Source organism: Botrytis sinoallii (assembly GCF_014898435.1).
Source record: "Botrytis sinoallii strain Bc 23 chromosome Unknown BSIN_022, whole genome shotgun sequence".
Lineage (NCBI taxonomy): Eukaryota > Fungi > Ascomycota > Leotiomycetes > Helotiales > Sclerotiniaceae > Botrytis > Botrytis sinoallii.
In genome coordinates, this window is record NW_024066049.1 from 494,654 (window position 1) to 517,231 (window position 22,578).

At 42.3% G+C, this 22,578-nt stretch overlaps 8 protein-coding genes across 8 annotated transcripts; 4 read left to right on the plus strand and 4 right to left on the minus strand.

Moving 5' to 3' along the window:
- Positions 1–663: 663 nt before the first annotated feature.
- Positions 664–4,514, minus strand: EAF02_009858 (uncharacterized protein; the record flags this gene model as incomplete). The annotated part of the gene is made up of 3 exons (XM_038905906.1): positions 664–2,825; positions 2,875–3,430; positions 3,522–4,514. The coding sequence occupies 3 exons, from the start codon at positions 4,512–4,514 to the stop codon at positions 664–666; spliced, it is 3,711 nt and encodes a 1,236-aa protein (XP_038754329.1).
- A 518-nt stretch (positions 4,515–5,032) lies between these two features.
- On the minus strand, positions 5,033–5,677 carry EAF02_009859 (uncharacterized protein; the record flags this gene model as incomplete). The annotated part of the gene is made up of 1 exon (XM_038905907.1): positions 5,033–5,677. One exon carries the CDS (start codon positions 5,675–5,677, stop codon positions 5,033–5,035), a length of 645 nt encoding a protein of 214 aa, XP_038754330.1.
- A 1,447-nt stretch (positions 5,678–7,124) lies between these two features.
- EAF02_009860 (uncharacterized protein) lies at positions 7,125–8,517 on the minus strand (the record flags this gene model as incomplete). Its single annotated transcript, XM_038905908.1, has 4 exons — positions 7,125–7,315; positions 7,461–7,728; positions 7,874–8,261; positions 8,318–8,517. 4 exons carry the CDS (start codon positions 8,515–8,517, stop codon positions 7,125–7,127), a joined length of 1,047 nt encoding a protein of 348 aa, XP_038754331.1.
- A 1,179-nt stretch (positions 8,518–9,696) lies between these two features.
- On the plus strand, positions 9,697–10,665 carry EAF02_009861 (uncharacterized protein; the record flags this gene model as incomplete). The annotated part of the gene is made up of 1 exon (XM_038905909.1): positions 9,697–10,665. One exon carries the CDS (start codon positions 9,697–9,699, stop codon positions 10,663–10,665), a length of 969 nt encoding a protein of 322 aa, XP_038754332.1.
- Positions 10,666–11,425: 760 nt separating this feature from the next.
- Positions 11,426–14,425, plus strand: EAF02_009862 (uncharacterized protein; the record flags this gene model as incomplete). The annotated part of the gene is made up of 5 exons (XM_038905910.1): positions 11,426–11,577; positions 11,633–11,768; positions 11,826–13,118; positions 13,166–13,670; positions 13,722–14,425. The coding sequence occupies 5 exons, from the start codon at positions 11,426–11,428 to the stop codon at positions 14,423–14,425; spliced, it is 2,790 nt and encodes a 929-aa protein (XP_038754333.1).
- Positions 14,426–14,743: 318 nt separating this feature from the next.
- EAF02_009863 (uncharacterized protein) lies at positions 14,744–16,086 on the minus strand (the record flags this gene model as incomplete). The annotated part of the gene is made up of 3 exons (XM_038905911.1): positions 14,744–15,834; positions 15,898–15,951; positions 16,002–16,086. 3 exons carry the CDS (start codon positions 16,084–16,086, stop codon positions 14,744–14,746), a joined length of 1,230 nt encoding a protein of 409 aa, XP_038754334.1.
- Positions 16,087–18,834: 2,748 nt separating this feature from the next.
- EAF02_009864 (uncharacterized protein) lies at positions 18,835–19,977 on the plus strand (the record flags this gene model as incomplete). Its single annotated transcript, XM_038905912.1, has 1 exon — positions 18,835–19,977. One exon carries the CDS (start codon positions 18,835–18,837, stop codon positions 19,975–19,977), a length of 1,143 nt encoding a protein of 380 aa, XP_038754335.1.
- A 1,057-nt stretch (positions 19,978–21,034) lies between these two features.
- On the plus strand, positions 21,035–22,480 carry EAF02_009865 (uncharacterized protein; the record flags this gene model as incomplete). The annotated part of the gene is made up of 1 exon (XM_038905913.1): positions 21,035–22,480. One exon carries the CDS (start codon positions 21,035–21,037, stop codon positions 22,478–22,480), a length of 1,446 nt encoding a protein of 481 aa, XP_038754336.1.
- Positions 22,481–22,578: the final 98 nt, after the last annotated feature.

Below are 22,578 nucleotides of genomic sequence, written 5' to 3' on the forward strand. Positions count from 1 at the left end.
TTCACCCCCCTATTTTCCATACTCCCCTCTCCATCCCTCTCTCATAAAAACAAAAATACATAACCAAATAACCAACCAAACAACCAACCAACCAAACAATTACTCACCTAACCAACTACCTACCCAACTACCTACCCAACTACCTACCCAACTACCTAAATAATCAATTCAACTAGGTATCCCAAAGCCTTCTCACTCACCCCCCACCGCCCCCCTTCCCCCCTCTCAAAAAAAGCAAAAAAAAACAAGAACATTCTAGCTTTAGACAATTCAACAATTCAATCCTATATACCTACATAGGTAGTCAATAATACAATCCTACATACCTACATAGGTAGTCAATAATACAATCCATGTATTCCACGAGCCTAAATCCTCTATTGTGAACCAAACATCATAAATCATAAACTTCTCATAAAAATTCCTACCATCTATCTCTATCCATCCAAGTCTCAAAACACTTCAACGGGATTGACAATTCAATTTCCCATGAACCAGAACGCCATGGTTTGAAACTACGATAGGTAGGTTGGATATACCCCACAAACTCCACTGTAGCAATATCCTACTCCCTACTTCCTAATTACCAAATCATGTCCTAATAACACCCCCCCCCCCCGAGCCCCCCCATACCCAAGCAACTGATTCCCTCAACTCAAACATTTACCTCCTCTTAGCCCTCTCTCTAACCCCATCCTCCAATCTCTTAACCCCTTTCAGCAATCCTGCGCCTTTCTCACAATTTCCCTCCAACCACTCCTCCATTTCCTCTCTCATAACCCTCATTCCCCTAAGCACAGGTAATTTTCCCCCTTCTTCTCCATCCACATATCCCTGCGGATTCAACAAGATATCGAAAACCCCTGCCCAGATTTCAGTTTGCCAGTATCTCTTAAGACCCTCTTTGATTTTCCACTTTCTCAATCCACCTCCCATTCCACCAATTGAATCACCTGGTCTTTCAGCAATCGTATCGATATATTTTCCAAAGAGCATGCTATGAATAATGCCCGCCAATCCATGATAATCAATTTGATAGGTCCATGGTCTTAATTCTCTCATTTCCGCACAATCTTGGGGACCAGTCTTCCAGTCCGCGATGAATTGAACGTCAGGCTTGAAACATTTCATGTCAATTCCCCTGCCAAAATCAATGAGTGCAATGCCCTTTTTATTCCAGCCGTCGCTTCCATCTCTCTTGTATTTAGGACTCCAAATATCAGAGTCTGAGAGAGAATCAAAACGAACGAGACAATTGTCTGCTTTGAGATCGCCGTGGAGGATACCCTTCGAGTGTAGAGCTTCAATTGTGCGGAACAACTCGATGGTGAAGAACATAACGAGGAGTTCATCCATAACACCACCTGGTGACTTGGCATCTGCGCGGGAGATATTGATGATATCCAGTAGAGTACCTTGATCTCTATATTCTTCTATCAAATAGCATTCATCTCTATAAAGATGCATTTCGTACACATCAAGAATACTTTCTGCAGGACGGGAAACTCCCAATCTTCGTTTCGCTTGGCGCATGATGTAGAATTCCCATGCACTTGGTGGATCTTCCATCTTTAATGCTTCTAATGATTTGCGATTAAAGTGATCGAAAGCTCCCTTACCCATAACTGCCGGAGTTTCGTTCTCATCTTGCTCGGCATCTTCTGTTCCACTTTCGAGTAGATACACGGGGGCAAATGCGCCGGCACCAAGTTCTCGTTTCAATGTGTATTGTCTATCTGTTCCAGGAAATTCTAGGGTCGGGGGCGCTGAGATACTAGTTCTGTCGCTTGAGCCTTTCGCTCTCGAAGCTGCTTTGGCATATTTCTTTAATTCTGCTGACTGACCTCTCGTCTCGTCGTGCTGAGAAAATCCTTCATAAGAGCTGAGAGGAGGTTGTAACTTCTCGAATATTAATTGTCGAATACCTTCATCGACCGGATTACATTGGGAATCGTGAATAATAGGACCTTTAGGTGCAATTTCTTTGGCGAATGCCGTCGAATTTGACAAAGGCTTTTTCTTGCCTAATTGTGGTTGCGGAATTCTGTCGATGGGCTTCGCTTCATTAACAATTTCTCTCAATGGACTGCTATCCTCCTCCTCCTCATCATCATCTTGGAAAACCTGTATCTTTGATCCACTGCCTCTGCTAGGACTAGTGGTCGAATTAAAGTAATGTTTCTGATCCCTGATTGTTGGTAATCCAAGCGAAGATTCAGTTCTCTCAACGATTGGGGTCATGAAAGGAAGTCGATTTTGAGAAACTTGAGCAGGGTCTCGATATGGATGAGTGGGTGGATCATAATCTTCTGGAGGTATTGGCACAAAACTTGTCGTTGATCTGAATGGTCCATCCTCGGCTATTGGAGTCACGAGATCATCGTGTTCTTCGACATCACGAGGAATTGCAACCTTGATAGCCTCGAACTCTTCATCTTCTCCATCAGTGAAGGTAGAGGCTATCGTTCCATCTTCATCGTCCATATCTGGACCAGGCCTCTGCGCTGTAAATTCGGTCCACTCGCTTTCACTCTTTACATCCGTAGTTTCGTCATCATCACCAGCTTCACTAGTACCATGAAGTCCCCCTGTCATGGTGCTTTCTCCGCCACTTGTATAATCACCATCAGTCATATCTTCATCGTCATCATCACTTTCTTCCTCTTCTTCCTCTTCCTCCTCCTCATTTGCTGGTTTGAGGGGTTGGTTAAAGATATCGTAAATTTCATCCGTGGCTGCTTTAGTATGCAGAGTCATCGTTTGCTCCTTGGATGCCTTCCTCTTTTTCATCTTCTTCCCCGTCGGCGAAGAAAGTTTGGCGCTGACTACAGATTATTAGCTTTCAAAATTGCCAAAGATTACTCAAATACTCACTTATTTGCGTCTTATTGACCTCCTTAACTTTTATTCTCCTATGCTTGGTTTCCCTATTATGTTCTTTCTTTGCTCCATTTTCATCTAGATATACTGAATCTCGAGCAACAACGAGCTTTTCCGGTCGATGATTTTCGTCAGTATATACAGGATCCCGAGCAATAACGAGCTTCTCTGGCCGATCCTCATCCGTAGGTACGGGATCCCGAGCAATTGCAAATTTCTCCTTGCGATTTTCATTGGAAAATACTGAGTCCCGAGCAATAACTAGCTTCTCTGGAATTTGATGTGTAATAGTTTCAATGCCCATATCAGAATCTTGAGCTGGTTCACTTGACATTGGCTCCGACGGTACATCAAATTCCGCTTCCCACGACTTATCCAACCATCCACGATGAGCAGCCCGTAATTCTTCGAAGCTCAATTCTGTCCCAATTTCATCCGGACTAGGATACACAGCTTCAAGATTAACAAAAATTTGTTCACTTCGGCCATTTCTAGGATTAATAGTCACTTGTTGCAATTCTGGAATTGTGATTTGAGCTAATTTTAATGACTGAAATACATAGCGCCACAAGTGCCAAAAATTAGTCCTATGACATCAACATATGCAAACAAGGGACAATAGAACGGAAGGAATAACATACCTCGTCCTTGAAAATTGCCATCTTGGTACTACTCTTCTTTCCACCCGCTTTTAATGTTTCTCCAACCCATGGCTTGGGTTCAATCCTATTTTCCTTCTTTCGGTCTGCCAATGATCCTATACTTTCCCAACCAGCCCCTGGAGATGCAGAGACTGCCGGTGCAGATCCATTCTCATCATCCGAGAAAATCTTCAACTTCTGCTTACCACTCTTTGTAGTTGTTGAACCGCCGCCTACACCCGCAGAAGGTCTAGGTGCTTGAGGATCCTCTGGGGCCGGCGCCACTGCAGCATATGGGTCTATCTTCGCCGCAAGAGCTGGTCGAACTGTCGGTAATGCGGGGGATGAAGGTTCATTACTGCTATCTGGTCTAGCAGCAAATCTTTCCTGGAACTCGTTGAATTTGCGTAACAAACGTGGTGCCGGTCTAGCCTCCTTATCAATACCCATCTGAAAAACTTCCTCTGCTTGTACCCATCTGCCAGCACCTTCTAGCCATCCTGCAAATTCTTCGTAGAATAATGCTAATCCTTCCCCAATATTATGACGAGCTAGAAATGCGAATGTTTCGCGCGGTGTATCGGAGAAGAATCGTATGTATGAAAGCCACAGCTTTAGGTATCGTGGATCATTTTTGTATTGTGGAGAATTGAGGAACGTCTTCGTTGCGCGCTCGAGAAGAGGGGCAAGTTGTGAATTGGGTGTTGCTTGTGCGGAGGGGTATGCATCGAGTGTCCATTTGACATATCGATCGTAGATATCTAAATGGATCGTCGATTCACCAATGTTGGCTAACTCTTCTTCATATTCCTCTCTAACTGCATCGTTCAGATTTCTGGTATCGGATGGTGTAGGTGTTGAGAGGGGTTGTAGAGGTGATGGAGAGAATATTTTTGCGAGATTCCTTGCGGATCGTCCTTGTGGTAATGATTGAATGTTTTCTTTCTGATTCTCAATTATGTCGAAATCGATTAAATCCTCAGAAGCAGACATCGTGAGGTTCTTGTGGTGGTTAGTAGTTTGTCGAAAATGTTGTCGTCGTAATATTTGGAATTGGAGTTGTTCTTAAATTAAAAATGGTAGTTGAGTTGTTTACGTTTTTTGTTACGATACCCAAATACCCCAGCAACCCCACCATACACCAATCAAATCCTTTTGCGCATGTGAGTGAACAACACCGACCCCGATGTCAGTTCGAGACTAATATATTTATTATCATTGATTTAAGTATTACAAGATCTCACAAATACTATTCAAAAACTCCAAGATCACAGATTCAGTAATAAGCCAATAACAGATGAATAATTCTCAAGATTCTGGAAGGATTCCCTAATATATATTGTCAAACACTATCGAATAAAGGCAATATAACATTCTCTTGACATCGTTCAACGTCCTCCTGCGAAGTCTCTTTCTACGTACTCTCTTGCCCCGATTGTTCCCTCACATATCAAGCTCCCAAACTTTCATTTCTAGCCCACTTGATCGACAAGCGTGTTGTTGCAATACCCTTACTGGCCGCCAACTGCCATATCCACCGTCGCTGCACCATGCTCATAGGACCCAGGATTCTTTCTTCGAAGACGAGCCTCACGAGAGTAGCATTCTTCCTGATCCTCCTCATCCAACACAATCCTCACCCTCGGAGGCTTCCATTTCGTATTCCCTCTTTCAGACCTTATGCGCTCGAAACACTCTTCGAGTTCCGCAATAATTTTAGATGGGGTCATATCCCATCTTGCCGAGTGACTTCGCCAGTTTCCTTCTATCGCAAAATCCGGATGGTCAATCCATCGAGGTCCCTGTTCCTTATAACGATATGTGTAATAATCGACAACATATGTGAATGTCTTTAGATTTGGGAACTCAGCTATCCACGTCGCTAACTTCAGCCAGCTGAAAGGCTCGTGGTGTCTTATAGACTCTTCCCAAATCCACCGGATCCCAGTAGCCTTTGTCGAAACTGCAAGATGCTGCATCGCACCCATTCGCTTTTGGAAAAACGGATTATCAAGAGGGAAACTCATATCTTTCACGCCTGGATTCAAATTGGGATTGTCTTTGGAATGGATCGGAAGCCAGTATGGAACATAAATGATGTCCATAGATGGCTTCCACCAGCGACCAGAGATGCTACGACCGACCCGCCTCATCATTTTGCTCGTTTTCTTTACTACTCCATGACTCGTGATAAATCCTTAATGTCTCCTCTCGTGATTCTTGGCAGATATGCAAGAATTTAGGTGGAGGTAGGTATTGAAGACAATAAGTGTCAAACTCCTGAAGTCGGACATTTGCATCGACTTTGAAGTGAAGTATCCTCTCTTCAGAACAACAAAATTTCCAAATCTCACGACGGATTTCGGTAGGCAAATCACAAAAATTCGTAGCTGGATTGCTTGCGCCAGACATTTTGGTGTAGAAATATGGGTTGGACTTTCAATTCAATAGACCTACAGGTATGTTTTGTACACGATGAATGATGAAGATATACAATGTATGCTAACGGACACAGTGAACAAAGAGGACACAACTGAGGTCAAGTGGATACAGATTATAATTGAGCTTGGGTGCGTTTAGTGATGATTGGGTGGAAGGCACGATTCTACTGGATGATTATTCTCGCGCGATTTTATCCGGACACCACAAAGCTGATTAATACACACCTATAGTTCCACCTAATTGTGTCTCCTACCAATTTTGCTACATCACGAATTTGATGTTAAATCTACCTAGTACTTATAGATTGTAAGCATAATCTATCCTCAATACTTTCAGGATCGCGAGAGAGAGATAGCATTTAATTCCTGTACACATTCCAAGCAGATTTGTTCAACATATTCTACATTACCTAAGAAAGGCTTGAGTCAAGTCCGAGAACCTCAACAGCAAGTGATGTGATAGTTGAAGGAACGATTTTAGTAGATCAATACTTCCGAGTTCAACTTTATAACATACTTCAACCATTCCTTTCGTGTTTCCAGGGTAGTAAATGTTTCCAGCGAGTGAGCACTCCTCAAGACGGTTTCAAACTCATCAAAATCTTAAGCTAGAGCAATTAGATCTACATCCGCCTAGTATCGCTTCCGCCTCCACTACTTCTATTTCCATCACCACCCAGTAAACTCTTCCCCTCTGTACCAAAATCTTCGATCCTGTTATTTTCTTCCTTCAGCTTTTTAATCTGTACATATAAAAGGGAGATAATTACTAGTACAAACTGATTTATTAGTCTGAAACATAGTATAAGATTACCCGAATACCGCCTATTCAAAGCAGAAACCACAAAAAAAGAAACGGGCCTGCTAGTCGCAGCTGAATCACAAAAATAGTAAAGTGAAAGTTCACAACTGTTTTTATTTGTTAGATTACACTCATAAGACAGTCACAGGATTATGGTGTATAAGAATGTTTAATTATTGATAGGAGAGACTAGCTAAAGTTACGAAGTGTTTTTTTTTTCTTTTTTTCTTTTTTTTTGGTTGTGAAGATAAGCGAGGAAAAATAAGGAGAATGTAGAGATAGGCTATATTCTGTCCGTCCGTTTGTCGTAGCAGAACTGCCCTCAATATCATAGTAGCCTACCCTAAATTCCTAAACTATTCAGGTGCTGAACCAGTTATCAGAACCCCCACTGGAGTCAATCGATCCTAAAACAAGACCATTAAGCGAACTTCCCCCACCCCCCCCCCCGCCCTGCCTGGTTCGTTCATATGAGTCCCTGCGTTCCGCCATTTGGCTAGCTCGTAAAGCCATATTCCCCTTGAATATTTCCGCGGATAGCAATTCCATCTCTAACAATGATCCATTCACCATAGTGCGCCCTCAAAGATTTGCGCCAATCCCTTATACGGAACCCAGAATCGTTCCATCAGCATGAGCGGGCAAATAAGTGTCGAATCCCACAAAGATACCTAGGCTCGGAGCAATGCTTCTTACGTAAACGCCAATCTGCATCCGCATCGAATCGCGCAATCATGCCTACACCCGGTACGTGCACCTTCCAGAAATTCATAACATCGTCCTTGAGTCTAAATCCAGAGCCAAGCTGTCTAAGAAAACCTCGAAAGCAATCATCCACTTCTGCCTTTGCTTGCATCAAGCTATGGGGGCGCTCATTGTGCAATGTTCCATCTTCAAACTCGAAATCCTGGTAGTATAATTCATCATTGACGTCAAAAATCACTTCTTCTGTGTCGAGGTGCATCTCGGTCATCGGGTCATCGTTTGAAATGATGTATGTCAATTTTTCGAGATTGGGACATTCGACACTGATTACACCCGTGTATTAAGCGATCAACATCATCTTCTTGGAGAGGATGGTATGGCCAGTTCCATTGGAATGGTCTTACATTAGCGAGGGCGATATGCTTAACATTTGACAAGTCAATGGATCCACCGACAAAGTAGAGGATAAAAAGCTGGCGATAATCAATAATTAATGTGTCAGTCTCGGGTCGGATATAAACATGGCTTAAAGAGCGGTATCCGGATCCTCTCTCATGAAAGATATTGCGTCTACAGCGATCCCAGAAATAGTCGGGAGGAGAGTAATTTTCATCGTGCAATGCCTTGTAAAGCTTTGACTTTACACCTCTGGAATACTTCTGAAGCTCAACTTTCTTGAATTCCTTGTTCACCTCTGTATTGAAGAGCCAGGAAGTATTGAGCAATGGTGTGAGATGCATATCAGGTAGCATCTGAAAGTTCAAGATCATGTTGAAATTGCTGAACACGGTTCTAAATCCCATGCGAATGAGACGCTTTTGAGGTAATGCGTACTTCAACATCATCACCTGAACCTCGAGAGGAAGAAATTCAAATGCAAAAAGCTATCGTCCTCGGTTGAGCGTTCGAGAGCCTTAAAGGCCTGAGTTTGACTTGGTGTGAGCCAGCTTGAAGTAGGGGTATCTATTTCCATGTTATCCATAGCCATGATTGTATTATCGATGGTTGCATTCTCTTTGGCTGTCTTTTTCGTTGACATCTTCTTCATGGTCTTCTTTTCATCGCTGTCTTTCTCGTGAGCGCCTTTCTCATGGCTGCCTTTTTCAGGATTGATTTTTTAATGGTCTTCCTAGTCATGATCGCCGTTCGAAAGAGTTAATATGTGGATAGAGTTGATAGTAGATTTGGTTGAAGGAATTTTCAAGTTCGAGACAAGTCGTTATTGATGGAGAGTTGTGATTGGTGTTAGTATTAGAAGGAAGGAAGATTAATTGGAGGGATTTCAGCAGTGCTTCGACAATGATTATATACTTATTAGGCAAGGGGACCTACGGCTTGGGGTTTGCTCTACACTATTGCGTTAATTGTATGAACAGTGAGAGTACTCATCTAGCGCACAAATGCTGATGCGGTTATACAGGCGCGAGATACAAGACAATGAGATGACCGCTAGAATCTGTAGATGCTTGTATTAAGATAATGACCGTGAACATTCTACTACTCATTACGGCTTGTTATTCAGTCACTCATATGTAATCAACACGGTAATAGCCTCAAGATATTTAATGCGACTTGCTAAACCTATGTGTGACGAACATCACGTACCTGTGTGATCACACATCACACTAACCTCAGTCCAAGACTAGCTTTAACTAAGCGACCTTTATTACATAAGGGATAGAGACATCCCTCACGGATCTGTTTCCCCTTTAGCTTTCTGATTCTAGTTTATTTGACGTCCGAAGATACGCCCTAGCATGTAATCGTAGCATAGAGTTTACCTCGGTCGTCCAGAAAATTCAAAGATCAAATAATACGGCGCCAGCGCGATTTTACCGTGATAGTGAGATTACAAATGAATCAGTTTGTCGCGATTAATTGAACATCATCATCATAATCAACCAATACGGCTCGTTCTGTAGACCAGTATATATACTGGGCATATCCGTTTTTATTCGAAGTTGCATTTGGCTCCATCCATTCATCTTCATCACATCTACAAATACTAAGCTAACATCCTCTTATCTCAAGCTGAACCACTCAAAAAATCTGGTTCGCAGCTATCAGGTCGATAATCATCCTCATTGAACCCAAGACTGCGAGTCAAACGAATTGCATCACCAAAGATAAGAATATTTGAAGGCCTGATACAAGCGGAGAACTTTCAAGTAGCGGCTCACCACCCAAGATGAGCTCATCCGCCAATCACTTGAAAAATAATCCCACGATGTTCCCTCGATTCGGCCACTTTCCTCTCGAAATTCAATGCATGATCTTTGAGCAGGCATTGCCACCTTCACAAGTTCTGAACTTCCGCTTTTGGATTCATAGGAAACGTGGTGGATTCACCGATATCATCAATTTCGGATCTGCGCTAGCAAAATTCCCTGGCGTTTCATCTCTCTTAGAGACCTGCAAAGCCTCAAACGACACTATGCATCATCGTGCTGGCCTTGAGAAGATCGAACTATTCCGCCCCCCAGTCCGTCACTTTCTTGACACAACTGAGACACTTCCTGATACTCTCAACTACATGTATCTTCGACCTTCGATTGATATCTTTATGGTCAGCATTGATAGCCTCGTGAGATTATATCAACTTGGCGGCTCGATAGGATCCCTGTGCAAAATTGAGCAACTCGCTGTAACAGGAATTGATTACAATCTTTTCGATGATTGGAACGAGGTCGAAATAACGAATCTATTCGAGAAGTTTTACAATGTGACCCAAAAACACTGCCCAGCACTCAAGAAAATTCATCTAGTTATTGGTGACACTGAAGCAGTTCCGTTCGGCCATGTGAAAGATAGTCTTGAGTTGACTCGAGATTTGAGACTGATCGAAATAGACGAAGACTTTCGAAATTTCGATTTTGAGGAGGACAAAGAGAGGCAGGAATATTACGAATTAGAAAGTCTTAAGGCAGAGATGAATAATGCTTTCAATTATGCGCAGCACGCAATGAGCGAACTCAAAGACTATAGAGAAGGAACGGAAATGCTATCAGACAGTGCTGTAGCGGATTACTGGAGGAAAATGAAAGTAGTTCCGGCTATAGTAGGCTGGTTGGAAGGTGGGAAAAGGCCCCAACTATGGTTCCCTGCACTATCATCTGTGCTTCCATGCTATGATGACGGAACTCCTTTCGACAGATATGAGGGGATATTTGATCTTTTTGAGGGGGCGGACTTGTAATCCGTCGAGTTTGAAATCGTTGACACTTGCTCACGAAAAAACCCTCACCCTATTAGCGAGAAACTTCTAGTTCAAACTCGGCAGAAGTAGATTTCCAGGTTCAAGCTATGAGATTACTTGAGTTTCGTTCGCGCTTACCTCGTCTGTATTGTGGATGTTGTAAATGGATACCCGTATCGATAGTTTAGCGAGAAGCTGGTGCGGAAAAGCGAGCATGAACAAGGTTGATATTGGAGGAGTGTGTGTACTAGTAACGACTAGCTTAGAGATGCAGAAACGCTTTGAACTTTGATTAATATGAAAACAGAAGCGTATTCAATGACAATTCAACTCAAATAAAATGACCAATAATCGTATGACTGTTTGTGATACTCCTGCTGACATAAATTTCTCCCGTATATATCTCCCTGTAACCAACCGCGTCTTGATTTGTTTTTGAGGTTCTTCGAATAAAGTTTCAAAAAAATAATAATTTTCATTCCCAAAATTAGTCTGCTGACATGCAGCCCAATATAACTTTCAGCTCCACGCCAAGCCAAAATTCCCACATATTGCTTGCAGCCCTAAATTGCCTGCAAATCATAGCCCGGTTATCGATACGCAGCCCAAAAGCTGACATGCGGGGTGTCTGTGGAACTTTACGGAGCTGGTGCCTAGAACACAGAATTCGATAAGAAGAAATTACTTTCCGCATTTTGGATTTTTAAGAAAGATTTGGAGTCTGAAATTGTCAGAAATTGTGGGAAATAAGAGAGAAATCATGGATTCATCAGATGGGTTTGAACACATTACGCAGCCTTTGGGGGATGTCCAAGAGGAGGAAAAGGTGGATAATGATGTCGTGAGTGGTGAGGAGGAGAACAACAAGGAAAAGGAAATTAACGACGACGAGGAAGAGGCTACCGGTGATAAGTAAGCAGGTCTTAGCATATCGAATTTTTGAATTTCATCCTCTGATATTTTGTAGAGAGTCCGAGGCCGCTCAAAGAAATCCTGAAAATGAGACATCCGAAACGCGCCCTACTTGGACCCGAATGCACCTTCGACACTTGTCTATTGAGGTTTTGAAAGAACACAACATAGATTATGTGATCGATAGTCAGGTATGTGCTTTTCCACTATGATTGAGATCTCAAATACTGATATTTTGAATGAAATAGAATCCAGACTACGTCTTGATTCAACGTTGGGTTCCCGAATATGAACAAGATTTTCTTTGGGCTGCAACTCGTGCTTCACGTACCAGACGCAATTCTGAGAACCGTCGCTCCAACTCTCCATATCCATCACGTGTTCGTTCCAATCGAGCTTCATCGCCTGGAATCATTGAAGTCCGTGTAGGCAAGCAAGCAGCGGAACTTAAGCTGGATATAAATAGAATGGAGTTCAAAGATTGGGCAGGAGCAAAGTATATGGAGCAACGAGGAAAGCATGTACTAGATGTTGCGGTGGAAGATGGAAAAGCGATTAGAGTGGCGATCAATTCAGAGGCCTTGAGAGACGAACTACGAATAGTAATAGGAGCTGGTGTGGGTCTTGTGATAAGTGAATGGCGAAGAGTTTTGACTGGGCCTTGGAAGGTTCTTGTGGAGTATGAGGAAGCGATTAGATCACGATTGCGGAAACTGGAGGAAATGATGAAGTCTCGAGACGAAAAGCTGGAGGAAGATTCGGTGGAAGACAAAAACAAAGTAGCCGATCAAGTTCATGAATACAAAAGATCAGATCGCAAGGTCCGATTTAGAGATCCACCTTCGAGTTGTGAGGTGTGCGATGTGGTCTATCCTCCTCACGAAACCCCTCTTGCATGTATCGATACCAGAGTGGCTCACTTAAAGTGTTTGATCGAATTCATGGACCACGATCTGAAACATGTTTTCGAACTCCGACAACAGATCAAAGACGGTACTATCACTGAGATAGCTTTCACCGATCTTTGGCATTTATTCAGTCCCGGCGATCTGATTGTCACCTATCCCATGTCTCGTGCGTACCGAGTCTTTCATACATCGGGTGGTCGACTGCGCTTATCTAAACCGGAGTTGTTTGAAAAGAAAGCAGTGTGCTCACCTTTCAATATCAACTGCTTCTATATGAAGTCTGATTGGAAGATCGTTGGCCCGGTTCATGAAACTTTAAGAATATCAGAGTATGCTGGAAAGAAGTCAGTGTCAGAATTACTAGTTGAGCTTGATGGGAAGCTCATGGCAGAGAGAGTTACAGTTGCACCCCTTAAGTTACTCTCGATCAGTGAGCGGAAGAATCGAATATCATATCTTGTTGCTAGAGGAAAGAAATTGAGATCCTTGAAGCAAGGTGATCACAGGTATTACTTGGGCAGTGCTGGAGAAGAAGTATCGAACTCGTCAAATAATGAAGATTTGAAATTTGCAGGGCGACCGCCAGTATATGGAACGAGTTCTTTCGTAAATCTCAAGAAAGAACGCGAAGAAGCAAGCGAAGCGTCCCACATTAATCATCAAGGCTAACATTTGAATAGATAAAAAGCGAAGTCATTATAGACAGCGAGTTTGAGATTGAGAACAAAGCTATTGGTCTTTTTGACGCAATTGAGTTCGATTCCAGGGAAACCGCAGAGAATTGCACACACTATGGAGTATCGAATAATCACTACTTTAACGACCGCGGATTTCAGAGAGATTGTCGATGCTCGGACTTGATTGTGGACAATGTTGTTGACAATGACCGTGCGGCCAAGTACAAAGATGATATTCATCTTTTGCATCCTCGTGATGTTAACGATGAACTGGAAGATGAGTTCCTCATGTTATTGCCGCCTACAGTTGAGGGATTTGTGCTGGAGAGGAAAATATGGAAGATGCTGAGTGTAGATACGATAAGTGATTTGAAACAAGAAGGCGTAGAGAATACTGTGGATTTCAAATCTCTTGTAATACCTGAAGGACACGAGAGTCTATTGAAAGCATTGGTGGGAACGCACCCTAGCAGTCACTCACTACTATCTAGAAAAAGCAAGGATCCGTGTAAGTTCTTGACATAGCTCAAAGTAAGAATCCTACTAATGAGAATAAAAGCCAGCCTAGCAATTCTGCTCCACGGACCCAAGAACACAGGGAAGTTTCTCACCGTAAAAGCACTCGCCTCTCATTTCAATAGACCGCTGTACACCATAACCAGCGCAGATCTTGGCATGATCACATGGGATGCTGCACGGGAGCTTGCTACCCATTTCAAACGAGCTACAAAATGGAACTGTATAATTGCAATCCCAGATGCGGAACGTCGGTTCCCGCACCGCAAGAGCCCTTCAGATGGTGATTCCAATATGCCAGGCTTATTTCTGAGGGAGTTAGAACTATTCAAAGGCATTGTTATTCTGACGACGGATATAAAAGATGATGTGGAGGAGCAAGTTCTGAGAGGTATGAATGTATGTCTCGGAAGCGATTTCTGGAGCAGATCAGAAAATCTTCAAGTTTGGCAGCACGTTTTGAAAAAGCGTGGAATTTTTCTTACAGAAGATACTGAAGAACTACCTGCTGGAACTAAAGTGTCAATTGGGGAAGCAGACTATGATCGTTGGTTGAGATTCATAGATGGTGAATATGGAACAGGAAAGCGGTGGAGTGGTGTGGAAATGAACAATTACTTTGATACAGCGTTGGCTCTGGCGGCATATGACACCAATTCCACCAGCGCATCGACGTATGTCTTGAAGGACAGTCACTTGAGTATTGCAGCAAGGGTTGTTGGGACTTCAGTTTTCTCTGTGTTGTAATGTCACTTCTGGCTTTCATTTCAATGTGTGACTCTGCAGCAGTTGCCACAGGATCGAATAGCAAAGGAATGATTTTTTACAATGGTTTAATATTTTATTTTACGAGTAACCCATTTCTCCTAAAATCTCAGTAATCAAAGTCTCAGCAATTCCTGCTCTGAAACTACATTCAGTACATAGTAACCGTGTCGAAGAAGCAAGATCCTCAGCCTCTGAATGTTCCTAAACTTCCGATCGATATCCGAAATCATCAAATCTGTCGTCTAACATATCACCACTTTCATAACTCCGCAGAATCTCTGCCTCCTATTTCCTTTTCTAAGCCCTGTAAACTAGCTTTCCGTTGGCATCCTGGGGTACCCACGCGCCCACACCCATAATCTTCGTTACATTTTCCATGTGATCGGGCCTAGCTAGAAAGCCAGGGATGACATCGACATTCTTCCAATAATTAGCTTTGTGCTCGTCGTCCATATGTTCATCCAGATACTCTGCTAGTACAGTCGATGTATCCTTTAGCTCAACAGCATTCTTTTCATTTACAAACAGCTCTTCGATTTCAAATCGTTCACCATCTTCCACGGAGCGATCATATGCATCATCTGATTCATCGTGAAAATCAAGTTGGTAGAACTTTTCATCAACATCAACGATGATGTGATGTGTATCGATTTCAGCGGCCCATTCATCATCATCGTAATTTTCTGCAAAGTCGATACCGAGAAGGAGACTGAGTTTCTTCAACGCTGAGCAGTGCTTTTCTGCAATAAGGAAGACCCATTTCCAAAGATTTCGAGCTCTAACTTTAATTTCATCACGCCGATTTCTTCCTGACAAGTTGTGTACCGCCAGATGTGTAATATTAGAAAGGTTCATGGAGCCGCCATGTTGATACAGCATCACGAAATCTTCTGCATAAACCACCAACGTATCCTTTTCAGGTCGTAGCCAGTATGATTGCGCTGCGGAGGCGGTAATGTAAGATATTCGATGTTTCAGGTGAGGCTTCTGCTCCATAACATAGTTGTTCTGTCGATTGTTATTGTCTGGAAAGGAGACCGCAATTCTTTCATATCCGCCGCTTGATACAGCCTTATTAGAAGCTTTACATGCTAGTAAAAGTGACAATAAGGGAGGAGATTTAGCACAAGAGGCAAAGGTTGTGATCGTGAAATCTTTATGCGAGTGGTGAATCTTTCCTGTTTTCTTATTCTGACGAATTATAGCAGGAAGCTCCTCAACGTCGATCTCAAACTTCAAGAGAAGTGGGTCAGAAACAGGCAATGCAAACTTGAAGATCATCGTCTGCAGCTCCGGAGGAAATCGATTAAAGGGGTGGAATTCTGTCAAGGTTGCTGTTGCGGCTTCGGGTGGATAGGTTGACTTAGAAGAGCTTGGTTGAGAGGCTTCTGAAGATATATTTGATTAGCATTAATGTGCGAATATCTATCATACAATGCATTAGTTCTTACCACCAGTGCTTCCAGACCCTGAATCATCATCTGATGCTATGGAATCCTCTTCTACTGAATTTTGTTAGGAAATCTGTAAAAAGAACTTTTCCGAATAACTTTACCTTCATAATCCTCAGGGGAAGACTCTTCAGACGAACTCGAAGCTTCTGAATCAGATGTGCCATTTTCACTCAATATTTTTGACATTGTTGCTATGGTGTATTGTTTGTCGCAGATTCGAGTTCTTAGTATTGAAGTATTGAAGTATTGAAGTATTGAAGTATTGAAGTATTGAAGTATTGAAGTATTGAAGTATTGAAGTATTGAAGTATTGAAGTATTGAAGTATTGAAGTATTGAAGTATTGAATATTGTTATAATAGAGAAAATCTCATTATCCCACCAAAGAATCGACGTGGATAATCTGTGGAGGAAAACTACCACTTTTGTGGTGTAACCAGAATGGATTGAAAAGTCAAACTGAAACCTTCGAGAGTCTATAAATATTTTGCGAGCACAAGGCTAGCTGTATAAGTACAGCCGATATTCGAACCGAAATCAAGGAAACTTCGGGTAGATACGGTTATTTCTTTGGGTGAATCTTCGGATGTCAACTTGGAGACAATGATGATTTAATATCTTTCATAGAATAGAGTGAATACTTAGTGTACCTATAATCTGCAAAAGGAATTGCATTGTGTGAATTGTAGAGTTTCAATGTGATTTCATACCTTGTGTATCAGCTAAAAGATGAATAGTATACACTCTCTTAGCTTATCATTTTTCTCAAGATCACTATGAATTACTGCACTTGAGCTGGCTTATTAGATGTAGTTATATGGCTTGTATTATTAGACATGTTTCCTATCCATCACTTCTTTAAGGAGTCTTACCAAGCAAGAGGTAAGCAAATAGTATTCTTGTTCCTGCTCAACACTATCTATGCAACACCATCTATCAAACACTAACTAGGTTCCGAACAATGAAGAACAGATCTGCTCCGCGCACAAGGTATAGCTTGAAGGTTTCCATCATTATCGGAACATGCATAGGCCGCTATCGCTGGAATGTATAGCTCGGATTCATCAAAAGGATTTCGTGATCCACAGTCTAGAACAGGGACTACCTGAACATTCTTCCAGAATGCCATACTTTTTGTGTCCATCTTCTTGTAGAATGTGTCAACATCAGACATTATCTCAGCTGCGGTGTCCATTATTGATCCCATGTACAAATAAATATTGCGCTCTGGGTTTGAAATTCGTGTCCTGACGAGTACCAGAGCTTGAGCTTCAGAAGATTCTCATCAATGTCGATGAATCTGGTAATGACATACCGATTGAAGGGACGATCCAATTCAAAGGACCAGACAGATGTTACACAAATACTAATCCTCTTGATATTTGGGCAATGATTTCGAATGAATTCTAAACCTTTGACAAGTAAAGATCCATGGTGTACCATTTTATTTGAATGAAGGACAAGGTGGGTAAAGCTTTGAAGGTCGATTGATATATCGATCGGATGCGACTCAATCAAATTATAATAATTCAACAAGAAAACATCGTGATTAGGCCGCAGATAATCATAATGCACAAAGGCATAATACATCTGTGGCGATTTTGTAGGGTATGCTTTTCCATAGTTCGACTTGATTCTGACAAATCCACCATCGCGATGGACCGATTCATTAGAAACCCGGCATGTATTAAGTAAAGAGAACAGGCCCGGAAACTTTCGTAAATTGAACATAGGATAACTCGGATTGGATAAGGGCCGAAAAACTTCGCGCTTCCATTGAATGACACGTGCGGCTGGCATTGCGTGTTTGCATATCTTTAGTTGTAACTCGATAGGTAAGTAATCAAATTTGTGAAAGGTTTTCGTGTCTCCAGTAGAATCATAGATTCGTGGAAGAGGTGGATTAATGATAACTTCATTGTGTTAGCGATGTCATATGTCAAAGACATAGTTAGAGATTCAATAGTCCAAATTGCAGTCCGGTGATCAGACACTTTCAACTCATGAACTGTCCAGTTCATTTCAAGTATTGAACTTATTCTGGATATGAAAGCCTGTGTACATTCTGCCAATTTGGGTTATCCATGGAAGATTACTTACATTGAACTACCTCATCAGCTGTTTCCTCTTCGAGAGGAATCATATCATTATTGTGAGAATGGGTGATTTCGAGTGACATGGTGTTGAATTGTAAGGTGTTTGAAACCTGAAAGTAGCTTAAGAAACTATAATTTGATAATAGAGTAAGTAGTTGGAAATATTCTCGGTGATATGGACATCTTATAAGAAAAGTGAGTTCGCTAGAACTTAAAAGCATATGGTAGGTTGCAGTATTAGCGACTACGCTTAGCTGCTTTGTAATATACTACGGTCGATGCAACCTTACGTGGTACTCTGCAGTACTAGGTGACCAAATAATATCATGCATCTCATCTACTGTCGACCAAATTATCCAAAAATCCATCAAATCATTCATATCTACTTGAACTTGCTGCACCGTAGAATGATCAGTATAGTGTGCCAATTGGAGAATACTTAGCTATGCCTAGAGATGAACTTTTTTATTCAATCCACGGTACCACGAGAACTCAATTAGTGTTGATCAATGTGTTAGTTTTGATGGTCAAATACGACCTGATGTCAATATCCTCCTATTCATCTAAACGAATCGTACAGAGCGCTCTAACCGTTTCCAATTACTTGAATAATGAAGCCTGAACTACAAAGCCGGTACTACGGTAGTACTACAAAGCCGGTACTACTATTTTTCTCGACCGTACCCTTCAGATTTTACTATATTATTCACAAGAGAAAGCTTCTCAATTCCATTACTTTATCTTTCGAAATTGCGAACTCGACTCTCAACACGCCCCAAAACTGTCACGAAATAATAAACATACCGATCACATTGACGAATTATTCTTTGCACCACACCATGTGTAAAGACTGTCCTCCTTTAACCCCTTGCGAAGAGGGGTATCAAGATAAGCGAGATCCACGCGATGGAACCTTCGAAAAATTTACCACGCTTCCAGAGGAAGTTCAATGCGCGATCTTCAAGGCGGCGTTACCAAGCCCCCAGGTCATCGATATGGCTTTTAAAGTTACTGAAACCCACGATCACAGTGCGCGAAAAATAGTTCGACAGCTGGAGGTTTCCATACCCACAAATCCCAGCATGCTCCCATTACTCAAAGCCAGTACTACTTCAAACGCCGAGGTATATCGAAACGTTCAGAATATTCAAATCACACGTCTGGGAACGATAACTCCTTTCACAATATCGAACCTAGTGATGGAGATTCCTCCGCACATTCGTAATTACGAAGTCGTAAACCGTTGGAAAGCATCTACGAAGCCTAACACGAGAGCTTATACTTACATGAGAGTAGATAAAGATATCCTCATGTTGGATGCGGCTAATGTCTTCACTTTGTACAGCTTTGGTGGTACTATCTCGATGTCCAATATCAAGTGTCTAGCGCTCCAAAATGCCTCCCTTGATGGCATGACCTGGGAGCTTCCCGGAAACATGGTTGGTGTAAATTATGAGCTTCTTCGTCTGCACATTTTTTTCAAAATGATCAGTCTACATTGCCCCGCACTCTCAAAAGTGTACTTTCTTCTTGATGGCCGCAATTATTTTCATCCTAACGAACCACCCGTTAAAAGTCAAAAATTGGAATTTTGGATCCTTAATATGGACAGCGATTTCTTCACTCAAGACTTTACTGGTATGGATACGAAATACAAGGCAGAAGGAGAATGGGAAATATCAGCGAGGTTGAGTCTTCAAGGGGATGCTAAATACGTAATGAGAGATTGGAAGGACTACAGAAAAGCTATCGTTCGAAACATTGCGCTGGATGGAGACGTCGTGAGTTTTTGGAAGACCAGGGAACCAGTCATGGGCCTGGTGGGCTGGTTCTTTGCAGATGCCCAAGTTGACCCTTCAGTTGTTCCTCTTCCGCGAATGTATGTACCATCTATGCTAGCTTGGTTACCGGCCCATGCTGATGGTACTATCGTGGATAAGTATAAAGGATTGGCACAGCTATTTGACGGTGCTCCGTGGTAGATTTAGAGACAATTGGGTGAGCGGGCAGATATCTAGGCGAACAAGCTTTGTGGAAATCTGATGGGGTAGGAAGTCTTGCAATCTAAAATGTTTTAGCAAATTCAATTGAGGAAACCAATGCATTAAACAATGAAACCGTGATATTTATCTCATGTTAGATCTCCCTCGTGACCAGTAGCTCTGTTCTCCTTGGGAGGTAATTTCTATTTGAGAAACCCGGCCAAAGATCACGTGTAAAGCAAAAGAAAAAAAAGAAATCATTCAATGTCCTATTAAGCTTGATGGTTTTGAGCTTCGAAATCTGACTTATACCCTAAGTTTCACTTTGAAATCTTGTTTAATGAGACGTGCAACAAAATTAACATTTTCAGAGACTAAATCACGGGGCACGATTAGCTTTTCTCGGCTAAGCTGGTGTGGAGGATAGTCACGTGCTATGCGGTTGGACTTTACTTTGTCCAATCCGACCTCCACTCTTCTACGTCATGATTGATGGACTCCGAATACCGATTTTCAAAATTTATATCTCGGAATGTTCTGATAACATCGACACGACAATCTTTCTCCACAGCAACAGCAGCGAATTCGAGGATTACACAGTAGGTAGGTAATTGTTGATACATTTTGCTAATTGTGAAATCCTATTCAAGACCACAATTCCATGGAATCTTCGATCAGTCTATTGGATCTAGATCACGACAGTTATGGATCCCATATACGCTAAGAGATATCAATGCCGTCAGTACATGGAACTACCGCATACCAAGCTATGCAAAATACTGGTAAAATGTAAGTCGAGGACCATGTAGATATACCACTTCCCCGAGTATCCATTGTATTGATAAGCATTCTCTTTCCTTGTTTTCTCTACATTGTATGATTTATATTTGGGATGTATAAAAGTCGTTTTCTGGAAGGAAAGTTTAGAGTTAGTACTCGAGATTTTTGCACTTTTATCACTCCAAATACTGGAAAGAATTCAATCAAATATATACCAAATAGAGTTTTAGAACCCATCCTCTACCCCGCTATCATCAATCAAAAATCATATTTCAGTATGACCCCAGCCACGAGAAGCAATGCCTCTAAAACCTCAATATCCCGTCCTCCTTCTACATCTACAAATGAAGACTCCTCGCCACATCCTCAATCCCACCCTCATAAACCAACCATAGCCATCATCGGCACCGGCTGGGCTGGCTGGACACTCGCTCAAGAACTCTCCGCCACCACCTCCTCCTCATCTCCCTATAACATAATCGCCATTTCCCCCTCTCGAACGATGGCTCTCACTCCCCTCCTCGCCTCAGCCGCTTGTTCCATCTTCGATTTCCGTCTCGCCGAAGAACCCGTTCGTCGGCGAGATTCCAAGTTCGAAAAATACCAAGCTCTAGTCACCTCTGTTGATTTCAAATCGCAAACCATCAAATGTAAAGCTTGTATTGGAGGAAGTGGCGTTAGTGGCGAATCGATGGATTCCCCAACTTATAGTGATATCAAAGACGATGAAGCACATTTCGATGTGAAATATGATAAATTAATCTTAGCTCCTGGGTGCGAAACAAATACTTTCGGAACACCGGGAGTGAAGGAATTCGCTTTATTTATGAAAACGGTACCGGATGCGAGGAGATTGAGAGAGGGAATTCTGGACTGTCTGGAACGAGCTTCTCTACCTACAATATCGGAGCGAGAAAAAAGGGACATGTTACATTTCGCCATTGTTGGGGGTGGACCCACCGGTATCGAATTGGCGGCTGAAATTGATGAATTGATTCAGGAACATCTTGGAGCGGTATACCCGAGACTAAAAGGATTATGCACGATTAGTATCTACGACGTCGCCGATCGACTACTCGGACAATTCGACGAAAAACTCAGCGAGTACGCGATGGAAAAATTCGAAAACAGAGGATGCGTCAAAGTGAAAACGGGAAAACACATCGAAGAAATTAAACGACATAGTATGACCGTCAAAGAAGAAGGCGAGGTTGCATTCGGAGTAGTAGTATGGGCCGTCGGCAACACAGCGGGAAAACTCGTCGAAGATTTGAATTGCAGAAAAAGCGAAGGATTGCAGAGAATTCTCACGGATAAATGGTTGAGAGTCCTCAAGCCTGATTCCGACGGTGTAGAAGGAGCAGGCGCGGATATTATCGAGAATGTCTACGCCCTCGGAGACGCAGCCGATATCCTCAATAACGAATTACCCACCACTGCGGAAGTTGCGGTGCAAAAGGCAAAATGGCTAACAAAACACCTTCTGGAGAATCCAGAAGAAGAACTCGGAAAACCATTCAGCTATGAACAAAAAGATTTAGTTGCTTACATAGGACGAGGTGATGGGGTTATACAGGGAAAGAAAGATTGGACAGGTGCGTCAGCTTGGTTGGCGTGGAGGAGTGGGAGTATTGCGTGGACGAGGGGCTGGAGGAGGCGGGTGATGGTGGTGGTGAATTGGATTGCTAATTGGGTTGATGGGAGGGAGATTGCTAGACGGTAGGGGTAATGGGGAAAAGGGGGAAAACATTAGGAGGATATGTACAATACTAATACTGTATACATACTTCTAAAAACGGCAAAAATGCACGCATTGTATGA